Source organism: Typopeltis vanoorti, chromosome 6 (assembly GCF_054136105.1).
Source record: "Typopeltis vanoorti isolate ZY-2024b chromosome 6, IOZ_Tvanoo_1.0, whole genome shotgun sequence".
Taxonomy (NCBI): domain Eukaryota; kingdom Metazoa; phylum Arthropoda; class Arachnida; order Uropygi; family Thelyphonidae; genus Typopeltis; species Typopeltis vanoorti.
The window spans coordinates 46,403,947-46,430,102 of NC_143554.1; the positions used below are offsets into that span (position 1 = coordinate 46,403,947).

Genomic DNA, 26,156 nt, shown 5'->3' on the forward strand with positions numbered 1-26,156 from the left:
GATAATGCAGGATAGATGTTAGCACTGGAGCACAATATTTGAGTATGATTGGAGAGAGTCTATCATGACTGATGTTTTAGTGTCCAAGTTGTATATTTCCAGCATTTATACCGGGTAGTTTTTTTTTAAATTTTTCATAGAATCATCAGTTTTTGTAAAGCCTGCCAGTCATGAATATACTCTGAAATGCGTATTTACTTTCTGTGTGCAAGTTTTTTTTATCCATTTCTTAGTATGGAATAAAGAAATTAACGGATGAGTGAACATTAGAAAAAATTAGAAATACAATATCTTCAGAGATAAAGATATTGTATCCCTAATTTTTGTTAATTTTTTTACCAGTGGGAAAAATAAAATTGTCCCCACCTCCAGTCTTTACTTGCAAAAGTTTGGAAGCAAATTGTCTTTGGAGAAAATCCAGTTTATAGTTGTTTTTTTTTTACATTTCACCACTTGAAAAAAATTACCATTTCATCGTTTTTTTTTTTTTTTTTTTTTCTCCCTCACTCTTACAGGGTATGTGCATAACAATTTTCTTTTTAGAGTGGACTGTTATTTGTCACAGTCATGATTTAATCGGGTCTTCTGTCTTCTAAAGTGCTCCTAACTACATCAACCTATTTACATATCATCCTTTGAGTATTGTTTTTTGCTTCAACCATTTATTTTGCTAATTGTTTCTCATTCTGTTTAAGCAGCATATCTTGAAGTGGGCCTCCTTATGTAACCTTCCTTGAATTTTAATCCTGTCAAGTTCTGATAGTTTATTTCAATACAGTTTTGTCATTGACGCTACCTGTTCAGTTCTGTAATTTTCTTCAGTACTTGCATCCATGATTTTGATAACTGTTTTATTTCTCACCCACTTTTCAGATTCATACTGTAAAATTGATTTAACACTAAGGTATGTCTTTTGGCTGATTTCCTTGTTCCATATAAATTTGATAGATTCATGAGAGAGTGGATATATAATAGTCTGATTCTGTTGTCTATTTTGCCATTGATAAAATGTATGCCTAAATAGCTAAAATGTGCAACTTCTGTAAATTCATTACCAAGAATTAAGTTTGTTTTCTGCTTATTTTCATGGATTTTTTCAGGGTCAAAGCCTCATCACATTCAAGCAATATTGAGAACCAACTGGAACTTCTGACCTAAAATCCAATTCTCACCTTCACATGGTGTGCCCCATTAGTATGTAAATACTCAGTACTGAGCAAACAATGATGGGCTTGCAATTTTGACTTAGCTGATCAAATTGTACTCTCTATTGACTTAAACCAGAAATAGATATAGTGGTACAACAACGATGAGATTTCATGCTGGCTGAAACGTCACCCAGTTAAACAAGGCCCAGGTGACATTTCTTCCAGCATGAAATCTCATGTTGGTTCCCTGATAAAAACAGGGAGAACAGTGAAAAGTCAGCTACTGGAACAGACTCAAGCTCAACATGTAGAAGAACGGCAAACACAACATCAAAAGAACTGAAGATCATCATCATGATCCATGGGCTCACTGCCCATTGGTGTCAGATGCCCTCTTCACTATCTTCTTCTACCTTTCTTTGTCCAGTGCACAGTGTCGCAGTTTATGTACACCCATTCCACACCAGTCCTTTATGTCGTCTATCCATTCTCTGTATGGTCTGCCTCTTCTGTTTACACCATCCAAAATACCAAACAGAAATGTCTTTATCTTCTGGTCCTCACTCATTATACAGATGTGTCCAAATAATTGCAGCTTCCATTTTATAATCTTCTGCATTAGATTCTATTTTGGTTGTAACTTCCGATAGAGCTCTTCATTTGTGATTTTCTGTACCCATCCTATTCATAGAATCTTCCTGTCACAAGTTCTTTCAAATGCCAAAATTCTTTTTCTCGATTCCTTATTTATTACCCATGTTTCAGATCCATACAGTACACTGCTGAAGATGCATGTTTCCAGTACTTTTAGTTTTGTTTGCAGGTGGATCACTTTCCTTTTCCAGATGTTATCCATGGCCTTCAGATTTGTTCTTCCCTTTGCAATCCTGATCTTTATTTCTTCCTTTTTTTTTTTTTTAGTCCAAATCATACATCATTTTACTTCCCAAATATGTAAATTGTTCTACATTTTCTATATCAATTCCATCCACTTATCTTTTGTTTCATGTTCTTCTCACCAAATACCATTGTCTTTGTTTTTTCCAAATTCATAACAAGTCCAAATATGTTTCCTTCCTCATTTAACAGTTTGTTTTTTTTGTAGTTCTCTTTTGTCTTCTTCAATAATAACAATGTCATCTGCAAATCTTAGATTAATTCTCATTCCATGTACAGATATTCCTTTTGCATCTTCCTTCAGTTTGTCCATTGCTCTTTCTAAATGTGCGATGAAAATGCTTGGTGATATTGGATCCTCCTGTCTAGTACCTCTGCTGGTTCTAAACCATTTCCCCAAATCATCACCTATTCTAACTGCTGCAACTGCATTCTGATAAACATCTTTTAATATAGCTATTAGTTTTTTTTATCAATTCCATAGGATTCTAGAACTGCTAATGTCAATACTGTCAAATGCTTTCTGAAAATACAAAGCAAATATTTATGTTTTTGTGTTTTTTCTCCTAGCTTTCTCTGCTATTAACTGCATTGTCAAAATCTGTTGAATTGTAATTCTGTCCTTCCTAAATCCTGCTTGATTGTCTGCAAGGTATGCTTCCAATTGTGTTCTCAATCTTTCTGTCAATATCATCATCTCTTTACCAAGGTGACTTGTCAAGGCAATTGTTCTATAATTTTTACATTCTAGCTTATTTCCTTTATTGTATAAAGTCACTAATATTGATTTCACCCGCTCCTCTGACATTTTCCCTTCTCTCCATACCATATTACATGTTGCATTTCTGTAACAATATTTTTGCCACCATATTTAATCATTTCTCCAGTGATGTTATCGTTACCAGGACTCTTGTCGTGTTTTAGTCTTGCTATTGCTTTTTCTACCTCTCCTTAAAATGTCCATATCATGCTCATTACCTGGTGGTGATATCTACTTCAATTCTTCAGTCAGTTTCCCAGTGCTATCTAAATCTAGCTTTTCTTCATATAACTCACTACAGTATCTTGTCCACTGCTATACAATGTTTTATTTATTCATCAATACTTTGCCTTTTTCATCTTTAATTGTGGTCTGTTTTGGTTGCCACTTTCTATTAATGGTTCTGATCATTTTGTATAATTTCCTTGTTTTATGCTCTCCATAGTACTGTTCTATATTATTGCATTGGGCTTCTAACTATTTCATCTTATTTATTCTGACTGCTTTTTTCACCTCATTACACTTTCTTCTATATTGCTCCTCTGTTTGTTCTGATGTATCCCTTCTTATCTTCAACATTCTTTTCTCCTGTACTAACTTCAGTGTTTTTTGTCTAATCCATTTCTTCTTGATCTTCTCTTCTTCTGGTATTGTTTCTTCAACTGCATCTTCTATCTCCTTCATTACTCTTTTCACTCTTAGATTCGAATTTTTTTTCTTTCTTCACACTTTTTTTAAGTTTCTCTTCTAACACTGTTCAGTACTTCTTCCTATTTCTGCGTCACTTATTCTTGCTGTATCTCTTCGTTTCTAATGATGGGGTTTATATTTCTTTTTTAATTTCAACTTGATGTTTGTAATCACTAAGCTATGGTCAGAGTCTATATCCGCTCCTTGAAAAGTACACTGCTGTACTGATATGTTATTCATCTTCTTTTAATCGTAATCATATCAATCATGTTGTTGGTTTTCCCATCATTTGATCGCCAATTCCATTTTCTACGCTCCTTTTGTTGGAATCTTGTGTTGTGGTCCACAGCAAATTCTAACCATTTTTCACCTCGTTAATTTCTTTCTCCAATATTTTCTCCCATGACTCTTTCCCAACCATCATTATCTATTCTGACTTTGGCATTCCAATCTCCTTCAATAATTAGCACATCTTGCTTTGGTATTGTTTCTATTGTCTCTGTCAGATCTTTGTAAAATAAGTCAATATCATCTGTGCTGCCAGATGTGGGTGCATATATCTGGACTATTGATATGTTAAATGGTTTTGCTCGAAATCTTGCTGCTATGATTCATTCGTTGACTGGTTTGTAGCCTAACAGTGCCTCTCTAGCTCTTTTGTTAAGAAGGAAGCCAACTCCTGCTTTGTGTTTGGTGTCACATCCTGACCATATTACTTCGCATCCATTTATCTCTCCTGATGATGTCCATCACATCTCTGCCAATCCTAGTATATCCCACCGATATCTCTTCATTTCCTCACGAAGTAATTCTAATTTTCCTGAACTGAAGATAGTAACCATCAGTATAAGGAGCATTAATGGAAAGTCAATTGAGCTTGCAGAAAAACTGGAAAAATACCACATGGACATAATTGGCATCACCGAAACAAAGAAGACAAAAACAGGTGATTTTTACTAAATAAGTGTACAATGTTATATTCGGGTAGTAATGATCAAGGAAACAAGGGAGTAATGATAGTATTAACACTGAACATGAAGATAAACTGCCTGATTGGAAAGCAGTTTTAAGTAGAGTTATGTGAGCAGACTTCAAAAGGGGAAATTGTTCCTATGATCCCACAGGAGGATTTTTTGAGGAAGAAGTAGAGGAATTTTTCAAGTCACTAGAGTAGGCAGCTGACAAAAGTGGTACTTGTTGGAGATCTAAACAGCAGAGTAAGAAGCGAATCCCACCAGGCTTACAGAAATGTTTTGGGAAAATTTGAAGAAAAGGGCAAGGCTAGTAATAATGGTATCTGCTGGATGTCTGCTCAGCATATGAACTAGTCATTATTAACATGTTCTGACAAAGATGTGCACAAATTCACATGGAGAGAAGACACAGGAAATAAGAAAAGCCTCATTGACTGTTATTTTGATAATCTTGTTCAGGATACAAAAGTACACAGAGGATTTTAAATTTGACCATCACTTAGTTTTAAATAATTAAAACTGAATAGTACATTGGGAAAAAAAGCAATTTGTAAAACAAGGTATTAAAAACAATTAAAGTTGAGCAGCTTTTACAGGTTAATTGTAAACTCAGCTATACAAACATTTGAAGAAAGAATGAAACAGTTCAAATACAAGAACCAAATCTTGGAGTTTCAGTGGCAAACTGAAGAAAAATTGATTTAGCTAGGAAAGCATGTGGTGAAGTTGTTCTCATAGAAAAATAAGAACATTTTGGTGGACATAAAAAGTTTAAGAAGCAGTCCTGACAAAGAAGAAAACATACCAAAGACTTCTAGCAAATAAGTTGGTAGATATTCTAAAAGAATGTAGAGAAAAAAAAAAAAGTAAGAACTAAGCTTTGTGCAAAAGTAGTTAAACTTTCAAGAATATGGTAGGTAAATATCAATGTGGCCAAATGATCTGGAAGCTGTTGAAAAAGCTTATAAACGGAGGAAAGAGTACTAAAAGGAATAAGGTAACATGAAAACTTAAGAATATCCTAGATGTCTGGAGTAATTACTGTGAAAGACTTGAATGAAATGATCAATGAGAGAACTGTAGTAGAAAATTTTCAAGAGAATTGCAAACAGGAATGCATATCAATATTTGAGGTAGAAAAAGCCGTTAGAAATATGAAATGTGTAAAGACAGCTGGAGTAGATGATATTTGATCAGAAATGCTCAAATATGGATGTATAAAAGTTTTGCAGTGGCTACACTGCATAATTTAGACGACCTAGTCAGAAGATCGAATTTCAGATCTATAAAAAAAAAAAGGTAATAAAGTTTGAATGTGAGAATTAGAGGAATTTTTCTGTTAAGTGTTCCAGGTAAGATTTATGCAAGTATATTTGAAAAGAGGTTGATAAAAATTGTACAAGAGAAACTTGGAGAAGAACAACCTGGATTCAGACCAAATAGAGATTGTCATGATCAGATTTTCACTTCACAACAAATTGTTGAGAAATCATGGGAGTATGACAGGAATCTGTACTTATTTATTTGTAGATCTGGAAAAGGCACACAACAGAGTGTCCAGGTTTTCAAAACACTACTGTTATGAGGTAAATGGAACATTATACAGGGCAATACATAGTCTATATTTAAGTTGTAAGTCAGCAGTTAGAATTGAAAGAAATGAAGGAAGATGGTTTGCTGTAAAATCAGGTGTAAGACAAGGATACACATTTCCAGTCTTACTCATCATCTATATGGATCATATAAAAGAAAGTGGCATTAAACCTGCTATTAGAATTGGGGAATTAGCTCTTTGCTTTGTGTAGATGTTATAGTCCTAAACACGTTCATTGCAAGTCTCCATGATCCTCTAACTAAATTGAATAACAGCCGTAACAAATTTGGCATGAAAATCAGCAATAAAAAGACTAAAACTGAAAATAGGCAGAAACGTAAGAGAGAAACTTAGCTGCATTTTGAATGGGGAGATCCCATAGAACAAGTAAACTATTTCAGCTATTTAGGTGCAGTTTTTAGTGAAGATGACAAGTTAAATCTAGAAATAGACAACAGAATGAGCAAAGCTGATAAGGTGTAAATTTTTTTTTATTTGATTTTTTATCATGCAAAGACATGAAGGGTCATGTCTGCTCCAGGACACAAGTCACAGCAGCACATGGTAATTGGTTAATAGGACAATCAGAAACATCCATGCCCTTGGCAGGATTTGAACCTGCCGCCTCTTGGTTGGAGAGCAGATATGCTAACCACTCAGCCAACTAGACCAGATATGGTGGGAGCCAGTTGAATAAATTTATATGGAATAAGAGAGAAATTAGCTTAAAACACTAAACTAGCAGTATTCAAGACAATATTCAAACAATTCTTAAGTTATGGATTGGAGAGTTGGGTTAGAAATGAGGCATTTGATCAGGGATTAGAGAACACATATGAGAGTACATAGATAATTAGAGGCATCAATGCCTCTAATTTTTCTAAATATGGTCACTTAAATATGGTCACAGGCAATGACAATCAAGGAAAAGAAGGAGTAGCCATAGTATTCAACACAAAATACGAGGCTAATCTTCTTGAATGGCAGTCAGTCTCAAGTAGAGTAATGTGGGCAAATATGAGAATGGGGAACTGGACAATGAGACTTATTTGTGCCTATGGTCCCACAGAAGGTTCTACTAAGGTAGAAGTGGAGGAATTTTTTGAGGCTTTAGAAAAAGCAACTGACACAATGAAAAAAGAAAAGTTGGTCCTTGTTGGGGATCTAAATAGCAGAGTAGGAAATGATTGTGAGACATACAAAAATATTTTGGGAAAATTTGGAGAAAAGAGCAAAGCTAATAATAATGGCAAATATCTGTTGGATTTCTGCTCAGGACATGGACTGGTTATTACTAACACCATGTTCCAACATAAAAATGTGCACAAATTCACATGGAGAGAAGAGGCTAGGAATAAGAAAAGTCTCATTGACTATGTTATTGTTGATAGTGATGTTTTCTCCCTGGTGCAGGACACCAGAGTGTACAGAGGATTTGAAATTGGAAGTGATCACTATTTAGTCTTGAGCAGGATAAAATTGAATTTCATATTGAAAAGAATAACATGTAAGAAAGTTTTAAAGCGAATAAAAGTTGAGCAGCTCTCAGATGTGAACTGTAGACTAAAATACAGAAATATTATTGAAAAGAAAATGAAAGAGTTTGAGAACAGGAATCAAACCTTGGAGATTCAGTGGCAAACTCTGAAGGAAACATTGATTGATTCTGCCAGAGAGGCATGTGGTGAGGTTGTGTGCAAGGATAAAAAAATCAGAACTCCCTGGTGGACACAGGAAGTTAAAGAGGCAGTGAAGGAAAAGAAGAAAGCATATCAAAACTTCCTGGCAAATAAGTCAGCTTTTACTCTTACAGAATACAGAGACAAATGTAAGAAAGCAAAACAGTGTGTAAAACTAGCTAAACAAAAGTCATGGGAGGACTTTGGCAAGAATATAGAAAATAAATATCAAGAAGGTGGCAAAATATTCTGGAGGTTGTTGAAGAAGCTTAGGAATGGAGGAAAGAGTGCTGTAAAAGGAATTAGAGATGATAAAGGTGAAATGAAAACAGGAGAAAAAGATATCCTTGAAGTATGGAGTAATTACTTTGAAAAACTGCTAAATGAAACAAGCAGTGATGACAGCACAGTGATAAAAAACACTGACCAGGCATGCAGTCAGGAATACATATCCATACTTGAAGTAGAAAAAGCCATCAAAGGCTTGAAATGTGGAAAGGCAGCAGGAGTAGATGATATTCGACCAGAAATGCTGAAGTATGGTGGTATAAGAGTCTTACAGTGGCTGCACTGTAGATTTCAGAAAGCCTGGACAGAGGGACGAATTCCCGATGATTGGAGTAGAGCTCTCATAGTACCCATATATAAAAAGGGAAATAAAACTGAATGTGAGAATTACAGAGGTATTTCCCTACTGAGTGTTCCTGGCAAGATCTATGCAAGTATACTTGAGAAACGGTTGAGAAGAATTGTGGAAGAAAAGCTTGGTGAAGAACAAGCTGGATTCAGGCCAATAGAGGCTGTCAGGATCAGATCTTCACTTTACGACAAATAGTCGAGAAAGCATGGGAATATAACAAAGATCTGTATTTAAGTTTTGTCGATTTGGAAAAGGCATATGACAGGGTGCCAAGAGAGAAGCTATTCAATACGCTGCAGTTATATGGTGTCAATGGGGCATTATATCAAGCAATACTTAGATATGGTATGAAGGTCAGCAATAAAAAGACAAAGACAATGAAAATAGGCAGAATCATTGAAAATGTCAACTGTGTTGTGAATGGAGAACCTGTGGAACAAGTAAAACATTTCAGCTACTTAGGCACAATTTTACTGAAGATGGTAAACTAAATATAGAAATAGACAACAGAATCAGCAAAGCTGGTATCGTGGGAAGTCAATTGAAAAAATTCATATGGAATAAGAAGGAAATTAGTTGGAACACTAAATTAGCTGTATACAAGACTGTGTTCAAACCAATTTTAACTTATGGATCTGAGAGCTGGGTCAGAAGTAAAACACTTGACCAAAGACTAGAGACCGCAGATATGAGAGTCCTGAGAAAGATCAGAGGCGTGAACAGATGGCATCAATGGCAATATCATATTAAAAATGAGGATATTACGAAAGAACTTGACATTGTCAGCATCCAGGAATGCGTTAGCAGAGCTAATCTCAGATGGTATGGTCACTTAAATAGAATGGGAGAGGAAAGATTAGCAAAGCAAGTGTTCTCTGCCAGGTTGGCAGGAAAACGACCCAGAGGAAGACCAAGATATAGGTGGATTGATACGGTACAAAGTGCCTTAGATGATAGAAATATAAGATCTGATAATGTTGGAGTCTTGACAAGTAACAGACTGATTTGGAGGAAAATTGTAGATAGGAAGTTAGTAATGATGTAATTTTTTCATGTAGTACTGTCATATCCTGTACACCCCCTTGAGGGTACATGGCAGGAATTTGATGATGATGATGGTCACTTAAATAGAATGCCAGAGGAAAGATTAGCAAAACAGGTGTTTGATGCCAAAATGCAGGAAAAAGACCCTGGAGGAAGACCAAGGGCTCCTGGTGGATTGATTCAGTCAGAAATGCCTTAGAAGAAAGAAAGGTTAGATGCGAGAGTATTGGAGTGCTGACAAGTAATAGACTAATTTGGAGGAAAATTGTTGATAGATTAATAGTAATACAAAGTAAAGCATATAGTCAGGGCCGTCGGATGCGGGCACTGCCGTGGCACGGTTCATAAGTTAATTATTAAGAAACAAAATTTTTATCATAAAAACAAAAAATTCTTAGAATGATCAATATTAAAATAAATAAGGCCGGATACACTGAAAAAAAATTAAAAAAAAAATTGTATATTGCTGCCTCTTTGATCAGCCGGCTGTTTACAGTTTTGCAGTGAGAGTAGGCTAAATGCTTGCCTGCACAATGTTGTGTCTACTGCAGTCTATATAAAGTGAAACAGTGAACGGTTTTTATGTGCAGAAACGAATTTTCATACAAAAAATTTATTGCTAGTTAACCAGTCATATGGTATGCATCTCAGTAGGCTACTGACAGTAGCGCAGTACGGACTATTGTTTCGTCTCTGTGTCATGTTGTGTAATAATTTCTTGTGGGTATAAAATAGAAATGGAATCAAAAATTTAAAAAAAGTTATCCGGTGCACGTAAGCGTCATGTGAAAGAAGCAGTATTAAGAAACAAACTGGGGCTCTTAATAAATTTGTTAAAATATTAAAATATTCTGATGCAGATTCGATACATCAGAAATTAGAGTTGAAGAACAGTGCACATCCAGTTTGCATGAAAGTACTATTGCAACTATTGAACAAGATAACAAGATGCAGGATTTAAGTGAAAAACAGTTAGGAGAAGATTTAGGTGTAGTTGAACATGAAACTAACACATTGTTAGTCTGTAAATTTAGAAGATCCAGGTGAATGGGAAAATATTGATGAAAAATTATTATTATTCGTGACACCTCCAAGGAGTCTGAAGACTCATCGTGGGAAGACACCTATTGTACAACTCACCATCTCCACTACTACACTGAACCTCGACTACCAATCATCTACATAAACGTCATCTACTGCCCACCACAACTAGTATTTTTTATCGGTAAATTGCGTGTGTTCTGAAGGGCTGATTTGTCTGTATGCAGGATGAAAAACCCGAGTTTCCGGGAGAAAAAAAACCCTGCTACCAGTATGAGATCGGCTATCTCACCTTCAATTGAAAAAGTCCATATAAAGACTCCTCATTACGAGTTGTTTTAATTGAAATGGGGCCTGTCCAAAAGAAAAATATAATATATCCCAGAGATACATATGGTCATAAATTTGGCGACATGTATTATAATAGAAAAATGGAAAACGGGGAGCACGTGCCAAGAACACGGCTCATTTATTCCGAAACTTTAAATTCTGTTTTTTGCTTTTGTTGCAAACGTTTTGCACCTACTGAATCAAGTAGTCTTGTAGAAGGTTATCATGATCGGAGAAATGTAAGTACAACTTTGCATAGACATGAGACTAGTTTAACTCACATGAAAAATTTAAAAAACAAAACTACTATTGATTGCCAGACTTAAAGCATGTATGAAATGGAAAAGAAACATTGGGTGAGTGTTTTAGTGTTTATTGAAATTATAAAATTCCTTGGTAGCCAAAATTTAGGTTTTCACAGATCATCTGATAAATTATATAAAAGGAATAATGGCAATTTTTTAAAATTAGTCGAACTGTTTGCGAAGGTTGATCCCGTTATGGAAAATCATGTTGAAAGGGCCCTACAACGAAACAATAGAGTACACTATTTGAGTAGAGACAGTCAAAATGATATATTGGAAACTTTAAGTAATGCAATCAGGGATACAATTTTATTATCAATTCGAAAATCTAAATATTATTCTATAATTTTAGACTGCACACCTGATGGAAGTAAAACAGAACAAACGACCATTATTATTCGCTTTGTTTCCTGTGACAATGGAATTGTCAACATCAGGGAAAACTTTTTAGGTTTTGCAGATATATCAGATTCCACAGGATGTGGTTTATGTGCAACAATAATGGAACAACTGGAAAAATGGAACATTCCCATTGAAGACATGCGAGATCAAGGGTATGACAATGGGGAAAATATGAAAGAGAAAAAATATGGGCTCCAAAATTTGCTTTTGAACAAAAATCCTTGAGCTTTTTACGTGCCATGCGCTGCTCATACTCTAAATTTAATCATTAAAGATGCAGCCAAAGTGAATTCAGATACAACTAGTTTCTTTGCAATCATTCAAGAAATATACAATTTCTTTTCATTCTCTTAGAAACGTCGGGCAATCCTTTTAAAGTTCATTAAAAAATTAACATTGAAACAGCCATCAGAAATGTGATGGGAAAGTAAAATTAATGCAATCCGCCCTCTACAATATCAGTTAGCAGAAATTTACAATGTACTTTTTGAAATTTTAAATAATGAAAATTTTAATGAAGAAACTCAGCATGATGCACAAACATTATGTGCTAAAATAAAGGACTATGAATTTATTTGCTCTCTTATAACTTGGCATGATTTACTTAACAGAATAAACCCTGTGAGTAAAATGCTTCGAGACAAAAATATGAACATTACACTTGCCTTAGAATCTATCGAAAACTTAAAAATATTCTTACAAGCGTATCAATCAGATACAAATTTTAAAGGAGTTCTAAAAACGGCAAAAGAACTGAGTGAAGAGGTGGATGGAGAACAAGAATTTAAAACTGGTAAAGAAGTTCGACGACGAAAGAAGACACGATATATTTACTACGAGCATCATGATGAAACGCCACAATCGCCCGAAGATAAAATTGGAGTGAATGTGTTACTTCTAGACGTTGCAATGTGTTCATTAATAGAACATTTTGAACAACTAAAAACATATTATGATAATTTCAATTTCTTGTATAGATTATTACAAATTAATAACAAAGATTTACAAAAAAATTGTGATGATTTAGAGATTCTCGTGAAGGACGGCGACAATAAAGACGTAAATGCAATAGAACTATATGACGAGTTATGTGCTTTCTGTGATATTTTTCTGAAGGATAATTTAAATATTCAAAACCAAACCCCTTTGATATTCTTAATTTTATTGTGTCCAATTATTTATCTCTCCCTAATTTTTCAATTGCTTTAAGAATACTATTAACCTTACCTGTTAGTCTAGTGAGTGGTGAACTTTCCTTTTCCAAGTTGAAATTGATTAAAACCTATTTTGTAACAAGTATGTTACAAAATAGGCTTGTTAGTTTGGTGTTAATAGCTATTGAAAATTATATGTGTGGAATTAGACGTTAAGATCATTATTTCTAATTTTATGAATATGAAATCAAAAAGCCTAAAATTTTAATTTTAAAAATTTCAAGTATATTTATATAATTTAATTTATTTTTTGTTATTCTGTAAAGATGTTATTTTTTTGAATACTTATTAAATGTACTAATTATTTCTGAATTCTTTTCTTACTTTCTCATCTTGAGTTTCTTTTATTTTCCTAAAAGGTAGGTCCACTTATAAAAATTATTAAAAATTTTTTACAAGTTACTAAGAATTTAGTAACTTGTAAAATGCCAGAATTTTTTGAACTTTAGTTCAAATAAATTTAACTTTAATTAAAATTCATTTTAATTTTGTTAGTGATTCGGGTCGGTGAGAAGGCTATCCCTGTATCATTATATTCAATTATTAAAGTGAAGTGGCTTTATCAAAATTTGCTTTAACTTTTGAGAATTTTTTGAATATTCGGGTTTTTAACGATTATCCTGCCTAGTCAACACCCCTGGTTCGTTACATTTAGCGAACCAATGTGTGGCTGTTCTGTCAAAATTTATTTAAGAAATTTCAAATAATTTAAAGCTATATTATCGTAAAAGAACCACACATGCCCGGATTGTTACTGGGGCGCTTAGATAGAAATTGCATGCGGGCTGCAAAGACTAGTGCCGGTTCTGCATATAGTGCTGTCATAATACCTGAATATACATCCCTTGAGGATACATATCAGGAAATTGATGGTGACCTAATTTCATAGTTTTTTTTTTTTTTTATTGCTGATTTTCATAATAAATTTGTCACATCAAAGGATGCTCAATTTCATAGATTTATTTGAGCGAGGGAGAGAGGATAACATCAACTTTATAAAGAATTAAGCTTAAATATGTTTAAATCAGGTTTAATGCCACTTTTGTTAATGTAATCTTTTTTATATATATGACTCCCACCAATGAAAGTTTGTAAACCTATAGTGCATGATGGCCTCATTGGCTGAGTGGTTACCATACCCACTTTCCAAACAACAGGTCGAATCCGGCCATGGGCAAGGTTGTTTGTGATTGTGTTTAGGTAGGAAATGAATTTCATTGTTGGGATGGAGGCCTGAAGTGGCTTGAAAATGTTCCATGTTTTGTCTCCAGAGCAGGGCTTGTGAGATCATGTAAAAATAAATAAAAAAAATTATAGAAAAATAGAAAATTGATAAATAATGGGGGGGGAAAATCTGTAGCTTACTCATGCTACAAATGTACTATATGTTTACTAATAACCTTTTGTGTGGGGGGCTGAGGATTTTTTTCCTGTTTATTAATTTTATAATTTTTTTGTCCTTCATTTTTTACCTTGTCTTCGAAACACTGTTCTAGAGTCCAAACATGGAGCTTGATGGTTGGTGAGTGGATGTGCTTAACCTCTTGGCCACTCAGGCCAGTGATCAATTATAAATCTATATTTATAATTCTATTATCTATAATTTATGAATTTCATCTCTACCTTACTCTTGATTTAACATAAGACTAGCTTTCATTATATCCTTCAGATTTTACTGCCAGCTTAAATTATGCTTAAATTAAGTTATGTGCTTTTTTTGGAAATGAATAAAACTCCAAATCTGATTTCCCATTTTACTTTGCATTTGCTCAGAAATGCATACATGAATATACAGGGTTAGCCAAAGAAATAGACAGTTTAAACGCTTTATAAATTGAAATTTGTTTGTTACATCAGGAAGCATTGGGTACTTTTTTTATAGAAAAAGTCCTCAAGTTTACGACCTCCGCTTTTCGTTTGTCTTTGTGACGCGTCAGCAGCACATGAGTGCTCTTGACAAAAGTCGAGCAGTATGGCCGCTAGCCAGGTGGAGAAGGCTTTCTGTGTGATTGAATTTGCAAAAACAAATTCTTTTACTGTCGTACAGCATCGTTTTAGAACACGGTATGATAAATAACCACCCACAAGGCAGTCAATATATGATTGGAGCAAGCAATTTAAGGAAACTGGTTGTCTGTTTCCACTTGTATCTGAGGAAACAGTGGCTCGTGTTTGTGATACTTACACGTGCAGCCTGAAGAAGTCAACAACACATGCAAGTTTACAACTTCAAGTTCCACAAAAGACTGTGTGGAATATCTTGCGTAAACATTTACGAATGTTCCCTTACCAGTTGCAATTATTGCAGAACCTCAATGAAAACGACAAAATCCTCCGTCACTCATTCTGTATGGACATGCAGCAGCGGAGTGAAGAAAGTGATGATTTCTTTGACCGGCTAAATTTCGGTGACGAATCAACTTTCCACATTAGTGGTACCGTGAACAAACACAACGTTCGTAAATGGGGAACTGAAAACTGGAGAGCTGTAGTGGAGCATGTGAGGGATTCACCCAAAGTGACAGTTTTTTGAGCTGTATCCCATTAAAAGGCAGATGGACCATTCTTTTTCCAGGAAAAAACAGTGCGTGGAATAACTTACCTAGACATGTTACACGAGTGGCTGATGCCTCAACTACAAAAAGACGATGACAATTTCATATTTGTTCAAGATGGTGCTCTGCCGCACTGGCACCTTGAAGTTAGAAATTAACTGGATGAAAATTTGCCTCGCCGTTGGATTTGGACATTCAACCGCCCAGAACATGGCTCTTACATGTTGGCCACCAAGAAGTCTGGATTTAACACCCTGTGACTACTACTTATGGGGGGGGTACATAAAGGACAGAGTTTTTGTTCCTCCCCTCCCTACAAGTGTGGATGATCTTAAACAATGCATCACAGTAGCTGCTGCGACTGTTGACATGGACATGCTGAAAAGTGTTTGGATAGAACTGGACTATCGTAATGATATTTGTTGTGTTGCAAAAGGGTCATACATAGAACACTTGTAACTTACCCATGTACTCTTCAAGCCATGTGAGTATTTCAGCTTAAAACACTTCTTTCTGTAAAACTTTGAAAGCATTTATTTCTTTTAAGCTAACCCTGTATAATGAATCATTAAAAAAAAAAAAAAAAAAAAAAAAAAACCTTTTTTTTTTCTAGGATTATAAATCACTTCAAGATATCATTGCCATCCTTGGTATGGATGAGTTGTCCGAAGAAGACAAACTGACTGTATCTCGTGCTAGAAAAATACAGCGTTTTCTTTCCCAGCCTTTCCAAGTGGCAGAAGTATTCACAGGTCAAGCTGGAAAATTTGTACCTCTTGCTGACACTATCAAGGGATTTAAAATGATTCTAAATGGTAAGGTCTACTTGAAATATTCATTATTTACTTTTATGTTGCAAAACGTGGTGTAAATTGAAAAACCTTAAAAACTACACTGTATTCTCACAATCCTTCACATGACATGTTTGGCAAGTACATAGGTAACAGACTGAATTTTGGCTTCACTGCGTTTGTTGATACATTATTGGTGCTATGAGCATCACTAATCTGGCACATTCTAACTGGGAAAAAGAATAATAAATGAAATAAAATGTTCTGGAATAGTGAGATTCTGGAACTTTACTTTTCGTAACTTGAAAAGCAAGTTGTTTATAGTATTGGCTTTATGGACAGAAACATTACTTTTTTACTTTGAAGGGATATTTAGTTGCTGAACTTTTAGTAGCTTATCTGCTCTTAAACAGGCTCTCAGTTTGAATCCCACTGCATCAAGGATGTTTTGAGAATATCTTTACATGCTAAATGTCTTTAATCATCCATTGTAAGACTACCCTGCTTACCTGGAGGCCTGAAGTGTCTTGAAATTTCCTTGTCTCCAGAACAGGGTTTCTGGCTTATTTAAACCTTAATTATTCTATATGACTAAATCTGTCAATATGACCTTTCATGGATGAGTTTCCATCAGAGGAAAAAAAAAAGTGAAGGATATGGATCTTTGGTATTGTCTGAGTTTAGGTGTCATTGAATTGTCCAAAAATATAAAATGACATTTAGATATTTAGCATTTTGATAGACTTAATCAAAGCTATAAGAAGCTACTCAGCATTGAGTCTTCTAAACATACTTATTTGTGAGACATTGCATAGCAAACTACAGAACCTGTTTCCACTTTTCCTGTACAGTGATAAGAAAGTACTCGTTCAGATGGGAGAGGTGTCAGTGTGGTTTTGGTGTACATGTTTGCCTTTACATTTGGGAGAAGTTGTACAGAGCATTTTAAATACATCATCAAATTCCTGCCATGTACTCTTAAGGGGTGTACAGGATATATTATTACATGAAAAATTTACATTCATTACTAACTTCCTATCTACAATTTTCCTCCAAATAAGTCTGTTACCTGTCGAGACTCCAACATTATCAGATCTTATATTTTTTACCTTCTAAGGCACTTTTACCATATCAGTCCACCTATTCTCGGTCTTCTTCTGGGTCTTTTTCCTGCCAACCTGGCAGAGAACACTTGTTTTGCCAATCTTTCCCCCCAAGTTACCATACCACTTGAGATTAGCTCTGCTAACACATTTCTGGATGCTAATAATTTCAGGTTCTTATCTAATATCCTTGTTTTTAATATGATATTGCCATTGATGCCATCTGTTCATGCCCCTAACCTTTCTCAGGACTCATATCTGTGGTCTCTAGTCTTTGGTCAATTGTATTATTTCTAGCCCAGCTCTCAGATCCATAAGTTAAAATTGGTTTGATCACTGTCTTAGTGTTTTAACTAATTTCTCTCTTATTCCATTATAAATTTATTCATTTGACTTCCTACCATATCAGCTTTGTTGATTCTGTTGACTATTTCCATATTTAATTTACAGTCTTCACTAAAAATCTTGCCTAAGTAGCTAAAATGTTATACTTGTTCTATAGGTTCTCCATTCACAATGCAGTTGATATTTTTAATGCTTCTGCCTATTTTCATTGTCTTTGTCTTGTTATTGCTGACCTTCATATCAAATATATTACAACAGTTATTCAGTTTAGCCAGGGAATCTTGCAGACTTATATCAGATTTATTTAAAAGTATAACATCATCTGCATAAAGCAAAGAGCTGACATTAACATCTCCAATTTTGATATCAGGTTTAATACCACTTTCAAAAAACATGGGGTGTTGATAGATTTCAAATGCCAAATGCATTAATTTAAATTGTGTTCAAAATATATTCCCGAATAGCAAAAAGTAAGCGTAATTTTTAGTCAGAAAGACCGTAAAATGTCGGTTAAAATAGACCAACGAAGAAAAAAAATTTAAAAGAATTCAAAACGAAATAAAAAAGTTATTACATCCGAATAAACTTTTTTATCAACAAAAAAAATTTATGTCGCACCAAATAAGAACACTTAAAAAAGTCAGTAAAAACACGGTTAAAAATGAACTAACATTTCAAAATCCGTTTACTGTGTTGTTACTGATGTCCCAAGTCAACTTCAAATGAAAATTATCGAACTTCAGGCAAATGAACATATTAAAGATAAATACAAGGAAGGAAACTGGATCGATTTTTATAAATTTTTGAACTCTGAGCAGTTCCCAAATTTGAAGAAATTTGCTTCCAAATTTATCTCTATTTTTGGAACAACGTATCTTTGCGAACAAATTTTTTCCTGAATGAAATACATCAAGTCAAAATACAGGGCAAATTTATCTGATGAACATTTGAAATCGTTACTTGTAATGAGCACTTCAAAATTTGAACCTGAGTTTAATAAGATTTTAAAAACACAAACACAGTTACATCATTCACATTAATGGTTTTATTATAATTTGTGATAAAAATGAGAATTTGCTGATAGTGTTCATTTCATTAATATAATAATTTAATCTCGCATACTCTGTAATCAGTTTTTATCTGCTTTCAACTCATATATCTAGTTCTAGAGTTTTTTATTACTACGGCCTGCTGAACAGTGCTGAAGTACCCAATGTGGTCCTCATGGCGAAAAGTTTGAAGACCACTGGTATAGATAATGAATAACAGAGGGGATAGCATACATCCTTGTCTGACACCAGATTTAACATTGAACCATCTTCCTGTACTTCCTTCAGTTCTAACTGCTGACTAACAACTCAAATAAAGACTAAGTATTGCTTTATATAATGCCCTATTGGCACCATATAACTAATGTTTTGAATAGCTTCTCTCTTGGCACCTTGTCACATGCTTTTTCCAGATCTACAAAACTTAAATACAGATCTTTGTTATATTCCCATGATTTCAACTACACTGCTCGAAACAATTAGAGGATATTTTAGTTTCTGTTGGATAATTATAAATTACTGCAAATAACATTTGTGCAATTGTGGTATTCCTGTGCCCAAATTCTTCAGGCTCGTTTATGATTTGCAGTAAGTGGAATGCAAGACATTGGTCTTCGAGCATTGGCCTCCCTGTTGCTGCAGCAAGTTCGCTTCGAAATTGTGTTGCGTTAAATGTTCGATTTCTTCTGGCAAGTAATGACAAATACTGATCATCTCTTGGAGTTGTTGATGATAAGTGACCTGGTCGGCAAACATATCTCCGTCTCCAGAAAGTGATTCCAAATTCAGGAAATTATGCTTTGAGATCAAGACGCATTTCAGCGACAACTTGCTGCATTTGTCCAACTTCTAATCTACCAATGGCTCTCCAAGCCATGAATTCTGGGATATCATGTTGCTCTGCCATTTTTAACAAAATAATGGGTGGTAGGTGACACAAGTTTACAATTGAAATGTTAATTATGCACTATGGAATTAAGCTCAACAAGCCACGCTTTTATACCCATAAACGATGTTTGGCTCAATCCCCTTTTATTTTCAGCTTCTGGAGACCTTGCACCGAGGGTTGTAAACCCTGAAGAAATCGGCAGTTCTCCTTGATCTTTTTGTTAAGGCCGACCCCCTTCTTTCTTCTCCACTGTGCACTCTTTTTTCCTTGTCTTGTCGGGCAGCGGAAACTTCTGAAACTAGCAGATCTCTTTGATACAACTTTCTCACACACTTAATCGTAAACAACTTTCTTGTACTCTTATACATAGCTATTATACAAAACTTCCTATGACAAAGCATTGCCTTTCTTTTTGACATTCTAGAAACTTTAGTTAAAACAGTAAATACAATTAATTCCCATAGGTTATTTACATTAATCTTTAACATAAAATACATAGAGACAAACAAGGTTATTTTTTGTAACAGTTCTCATGAGACTTGACCTCTATAAAAATCGATGTAAAGCACTTTGATATTTTTAAGCTACATCGAGTTTTACAGCTCGACTCCAATTATCTGGAATTCGTCCCTCTGTCCAGGCCTTCTGAACTATGCAGTGCAGCAGCTGTAAGACTTATACCTCCATACTTGAGGATTTCTGGTCGAATATCATCTACTCCAGCTGCCTTTCCACATTTCAGGCTTTTCTACTTCAAGTATGAATATGTATTCCTGATTGCACGGCTGTTGAGTGTTTTTTACCACTGTGCTATCACTGTTTGTTTCATTTAGCAATTTTTCAAAGTAATTACTCCATACTTCAAGGATATCTTTACCTCCAATTTTCATGTCACCTTTATCATCTATAATATCTTTTACAACACTCTTTCATCCATTTCTGAACTTCTTCAACAACATCCAGAATATCTTGCCACTGCTTGATATTTATTTTCTATGTTCTTGCCAAAGTCTTCCCATGACTTTTGTTTAGCTTTATGACATTTGTCTCTCTATTCTCTAAGAATATAAGCTGACTTATTTGCTAATAACTTTTGATATGCTTTCTTCTTTTCCTTCGCTGCCTCTTTAACTTCCTGTGTCCACCATGGAGTTCTGATTTTCTGAGGTTGTGTGCAAGTTGTCCTTGCAGACAGCCTCACCACATACCTCTCTGGCTGAATCAATCAGCGTTTTCTTCAGGGTTTGCCACTGAATCTCCAAGGTTTGGTTCCTGTTCTCAAACTCTTTCATTTTTTCTTGAATAATGTTTGTGTATTTGAGTCTATAGTTCACATCTGAGAGCTGCTCAACTTTTATTCGTCTTAAAACTTTCTTATGTTCTTCTTTTCAATGTGAAATTCAATTTTATTCTGCTCAAGACTAAATTGTGATCACTTCTAATTTCAAATCCTCTGTACAATCTTTCAATTCCTCTGTCCTGCACCAGTGAGAAAACATCACTATCAACAATAACATAGTCAATGAGACTTTTCTTATTCCTTGCCTCTTCTCTCCATGTGGATTTGTGCACATTTTTATGTTGATACATTGTGTTAGTAATAACCAGTCCATGTCCTGAGTAGAAATCCAATATATATTTGCCATTATTATTAGCTTTGCTCTTTCCTCCAAATTTTCCCAAAATATTTTTGTATGTCTGACAATCATTTCCTACTCTGCTTATTTAGATCCCCAACAAGGACCAACTTTTCCTTTTTCATTGTGTCAGTTGCTTTCTCTAAAACCTCAAAAAATACCTCCACTTCTACCTTAGTAGAACCTTCTGTTGCAAGTTTTTCCCCACTTGGTTAGACTATAATAAATTTAGTTTAATCCTTTATCCAAGTGTAAGCAAACAAAGTTTGCGCCTGAAGTGTCTTCAGGACTGAGGCAACTCGTGGTAAAGGTGAACCAAGCTCTCTCATCACTTGTCTTAGTATCTCCCATAATGCAAAGCACATCTCCCTGCAGACATGTATAATGCTATGCATTAAGGGAAGGGCCACTACCCAGACTGGTTTTGACCTTTATTGAGGTCTCATCAGTGGGAGCCAGATCCAGAAGTGGTGATACTAAGGTGGAAGTAATGGAGAAATCATATTTACCTATACGAGTTGCCAAAAGGTGTCTCACCTTATTAAATTACTCTGGATTAGAGAGAAAGATGTTGGAAGTTTTTTCCCACTTGGTTAGAAGTGGAAAGAAGTCTCGAAGACACTTCAGGCGCAAACTTTGTTTTCTTACACTTGGATAAAGGATTAAACTAAATTTATTATAGTCTAACCAAGTGGAAAAAAACTTTCAACAGCTTTCTCTCTACACCCATTACATTCATTGAAAATTAATGTGTGATGTGACTTTACAGTAGATTAAGAAATAGAGCCATTCTTTTTTTTTTTGAGGACATAACTCTGACAGGACCAGTTACTTGTTCCATTATCGCATGGAAATATTGCAATATGCTGACCGGTTTAATAATTCTGCAACTTGTGCAATGACCATGTCTGTACGAGACCATTTTTATGCAAAATGGAACACAACTGGCACAGCAGCTTTTATAACACATCACTTCACAGGAGAAAGAGTGATTAGTTTCATGGCCACCTCACATCCCTGCTATTACTCCATGTGATTTTTGGTTGTGGAGTTACCTGAAGGTCAATGTCTATCGTGGTGGCAGCCTTAAAGTGCAATGTATCATGGACTGTGACAAACAATCCGTCAGACTGTTATGTTCTGCTGTTGAGAATGCTGTGTACATGGATGCAATTTTTGGGAGACTAACCATGCTACATTGAACTTAGTCATATTGCATAGGTAAACTCGTCCTCGAGTTGTGCAACAGATTTGTGACAACATTTACACTCTAGTAAGTAATTACTGTGCTAAATTAAATTGATATTAAATGTTTTATTGCTGTGTTATCATAAATGCAAAATATAAAGATAATCTTTCATTTCAGTTTGGTCTTTGTTATTCATTTGGTTTTTTTTTTTGTTATACAGTGCCATATTTCTCCTATCGGTGACTTTTCAAACTTTTTTTTTTTTTTTCTCAGAATCCTTCCCATGTCAGTCTCCCTGCCAAATTTGATGACATTCTGGTTGTTAGATCAAGCTAAATAAAGATCTGAAAAGGGGAAATTTAATTATGGCCATCTTGTATATACCCTATCTACCAATAATTAATTGTCTGGACATGTTAGCAATTTACAGTTGATACTAGGAGGTGAATCCTATTAGCGGTATGTCCACCTTTTGGCTTTGATCACCTCTTGCACCCTTTGAGGGAGGCTTTCACCATTGTACAGCAGACATTAGGGGGGGGAAGCCTCCTGAGGTCAGGACTCTGTGCAGGCCAGGTCAGTCGTTTCACACCCATCTCTTCATGCCATTCCATAACAGCTGCAGCTTTCTGGCATTGTCGTCTTGATAGTAACACAGGTCCTTTCCATAAAAACTCCACAGCACGTGATTATCCCGGAATATCAAGATACTGAGCTGACGTCTTGGAACCATGGATAAGGACCAGTGGTCCCACTCCAAACCAGCTGAATGCACCACCACATGTTGTTGTAGGTACAACATACCGTGGTAACAAGCATTCACCAGGCTGCCTCCACACCCTACCATCAGACCGGAAACAGGTGAACCTTGATTCATCACTTCACTGCGCCATTTTCCACTGGTCAGTTGTCTAGTTCACATGCTCTTGGCACCAGGTTAGACAAGCTGCCTTGTTTGTTCTTGTGATGTTTGGCTCGTGTGCCATGGTTCTTCCATGTAAACCCAGTAAATGGAGTTTTTTCTTGTACAGTATTAGTGCTCACCATGGTGTTACTGGTGCTCTGGAACTCATCACGGATCGTCTGTGCTGATTGCAGCTAGTTTTTGCATGTCACCTGTTTTAACACCTTCCTGTCTCTATCAGTCATTTTCTGTCACTGCACTAGTGATGCCACAATGTCTCCATTTGTTGATCAACATTGCCAACTGTTGATTTTGGTTGTTCCAGTTGAGAGGCAGTGGCACATATGGATATGCAACCAATGTGACAGCCCAGGATGACACCTCTCTCTCGCAGTCACTGAATTCACATAAGTGTTGCCGTACCACCTGTATTGTTCCAATGAAATACTGCTTCCTGCTATGTGTACACCAGTTTTTATGTTGTTAACAAACCTGGAATGTTTCGTAACTTCAAATAACAGTGGTGTCCAGACAATTATTTAGGTGTGTGTGTGTGTGTACATGCACAAACACACACACAGCAAATTCTGTTTGATTGGTCCACTGGTTAATTGGGGCAACCATTTTATGGGACAAATCTGGTAGATTGAAAACAAAATGAGAATAAAATTTGCCTTATTTATATGGGACAGAATGTCATTTAATTGAGCCAGCCAGTAATTTTGCCACGTGGAGTGTTAGGAAAATTATGCAATCTTGCTTCAAAATTGTTCTGATGTCTGCAGTGTTGATGAAATAGAGCTATTATATCACGCTACATCGAATGGTTCTCTGTATTATAAACGTGATACAATGTTTGGATCAAAGAAAGCAGTTGGATTCTGCAGTGTTAAGGTGTTCAAGTATGTCAGGAACTGGCAAATGAAAGCTGTTATTGGAAGATGGACCAGCCTGTAGTTTATGCTTTAAAGAGATTACAATGGAGAGTTGACCATGCAAATTAAAAAAAAAAAAAAAAAATGCTTGGATAACATCTAAATTTTAAGAATTGACTTACATGATTTGTGATATTGAATTATAATGCAAACCAAAGCTTTTACTGGTTCTTGATAGTTGCTAAGGAGGTCAGTGCAAAAGTTAATCTTTTGCAAGCAATCCAGTCTATAGCTGATATTTGGCAAGGAATATGCAATAAGGCCATGCAAAACCTTATCTCACTGTGGTTTTAAGCATTCAGTCATGGAAATGCTAAATATGGTTTGATAGTGAAAAATCTCATTGGACATTGAACCACATCAGAAACTATGAGGAATTTGCATCCATTGATGGTAGTCTTCAATACTATAATGAAAACGAAGATTTTGAGAAGGAAATTGCAGCAAAACATCAGAGGACACTAAAAGAACAAAGTGATGAGAACAACCCTTCTCAGCTTTGTCTTATAAAATACACCTTTAAACACTTCAACTTTAATTGGGCTAAATTGTACGTGCACTCTCTCTCTCTCTCTCTCACACACACACACACACAGAAGTTGATTGTCATTCTTTTTTACATTTGCTTTCTTATATTCACTTTGAATAATCTGTTAATTGTTTGTAGTTTCATGGAAATGTTATAATTTAATTTTTAAATTTATTGTATTATTAATTTACTAATTGTCTTCTTACTTTTATATACCTGCAGCAAGCCATGCTGTCCTTTGCACATTAGCTAAGTTTGTTTATTGCTGTGTACTGATGATTGTTTACAATTTCTTGTGGAAATTTTCCTAATAGTGTCATGTCTATTATAAAGACACTATAATATTATTGACTTTATTTTTATGTACTTTTTTTTTTTTTTTTTTTTACTTGAACCATACATACATACATATGTTTAGTATGTGTAATAATTTTATCAAAAAGGTCTAGGTAAAAAGAAAGGCAGTATACTGGGTGTATTGTGTATGTACATTCACACCTTTTGCATTTGCAGAGTTGTGGGGAACCTACAGTGACAGTTTGAAATTGTGCTAAATTTGCTTAACTTCTAACCCAAAAGAGGAATATGGGAACAAGTTGATTTATCAGCTGCAGCTTTAAACTATATACAGAATTGCATTTAAAACACTTCAGATAGTATATTTGCCAATTTAATTGTTAAATGTGTTTAAAATTATATAATATTACGATTTCTGAAAAATTTACTAAGAAACTGTCTCTTAGTATATTGGGTATATTGCCTAATATAAATTCACTTCTTATAACCACGTTTACCTTAATTGGACAATTTTTACAGTAGGCACCACATTCTAATTGATTCTTTTGTATGTGATGAATTTGGACCATCTTGGAACTTGACAGTTTGGTGTCAGCAGTGAGAGATAAGATTTCTGTCAGTTTGCAACACAGTCCTTAAAAGTAGTACTGACAACCAACTCAAGCTTGCATCTTAGTTATTAGATGATGTTTAACTAGAAAAAACTGTGTTTTAGATATGAAATTGTGTAACTCCATTTTCTACAACCATGGATGCTCATAACAAACCTGCTACTGTCTTCTTCCCCCCCCCCCCCAGATGCAAATGATTTTTCCCCTGTTTTATCTATATGCACTTTGAATATAGATTAAATATCAACCCATGGATATTTGTTCAAACTATATTAGTACTTCTAAAGAATATACTTCATTAATTGTTGGTATTTAATTATTTTTTTTCCCATAAAAATTAGGTGAGTTGGACCATTTGCCAGAAGTAGCTTTCTACATGGTGGGACCTGTTGAAGAGGTGGTTTCCAAGGCAGAAAAATTAGCTGAGGAATCATAGTCACTTTTTATTAGCCAGGTGTCAGTTTTATAAACTCAGAGTAAACATTAGGAAAGCTAGCATTATACAGTTTGTGCAACATCGAACTCGGACTAGAATTGGTGAGCGTAGCTATCTGTGAAGAAGTTGGTGTAAAAATTAAATTGTTAATAAATAAATTGAAACATG

At 35.0% G+C, this 26,156-nt stretch overlaps 1 protein-coding gene across 1 annotated transcript in view; it reads left to right on the forward strand.

Annotated features, from left to right (window-relative positions):
• The window catches only part of ATPsynbeta (ATP synthase, beta subunit), a 101,206-nt gene extending 75,050 nt beyond the window's left edge, over positions 1-26,156 (forward strand). The window contains exons 8-9 of the mRNA XM_090394806.1: positions 15,887-16,088; positions 25,894-26,156. Coding sequence (XP_090250932.1) covers positions 15,887-16,088; positions 25,894-25,988 — 297 coding nt within the window. The 3' untranslated portion in view covers positions 25,989-26,156. The remainder of the gene's footprint in view (positions 1-15,886; positions 16,089-25,893) is intronic.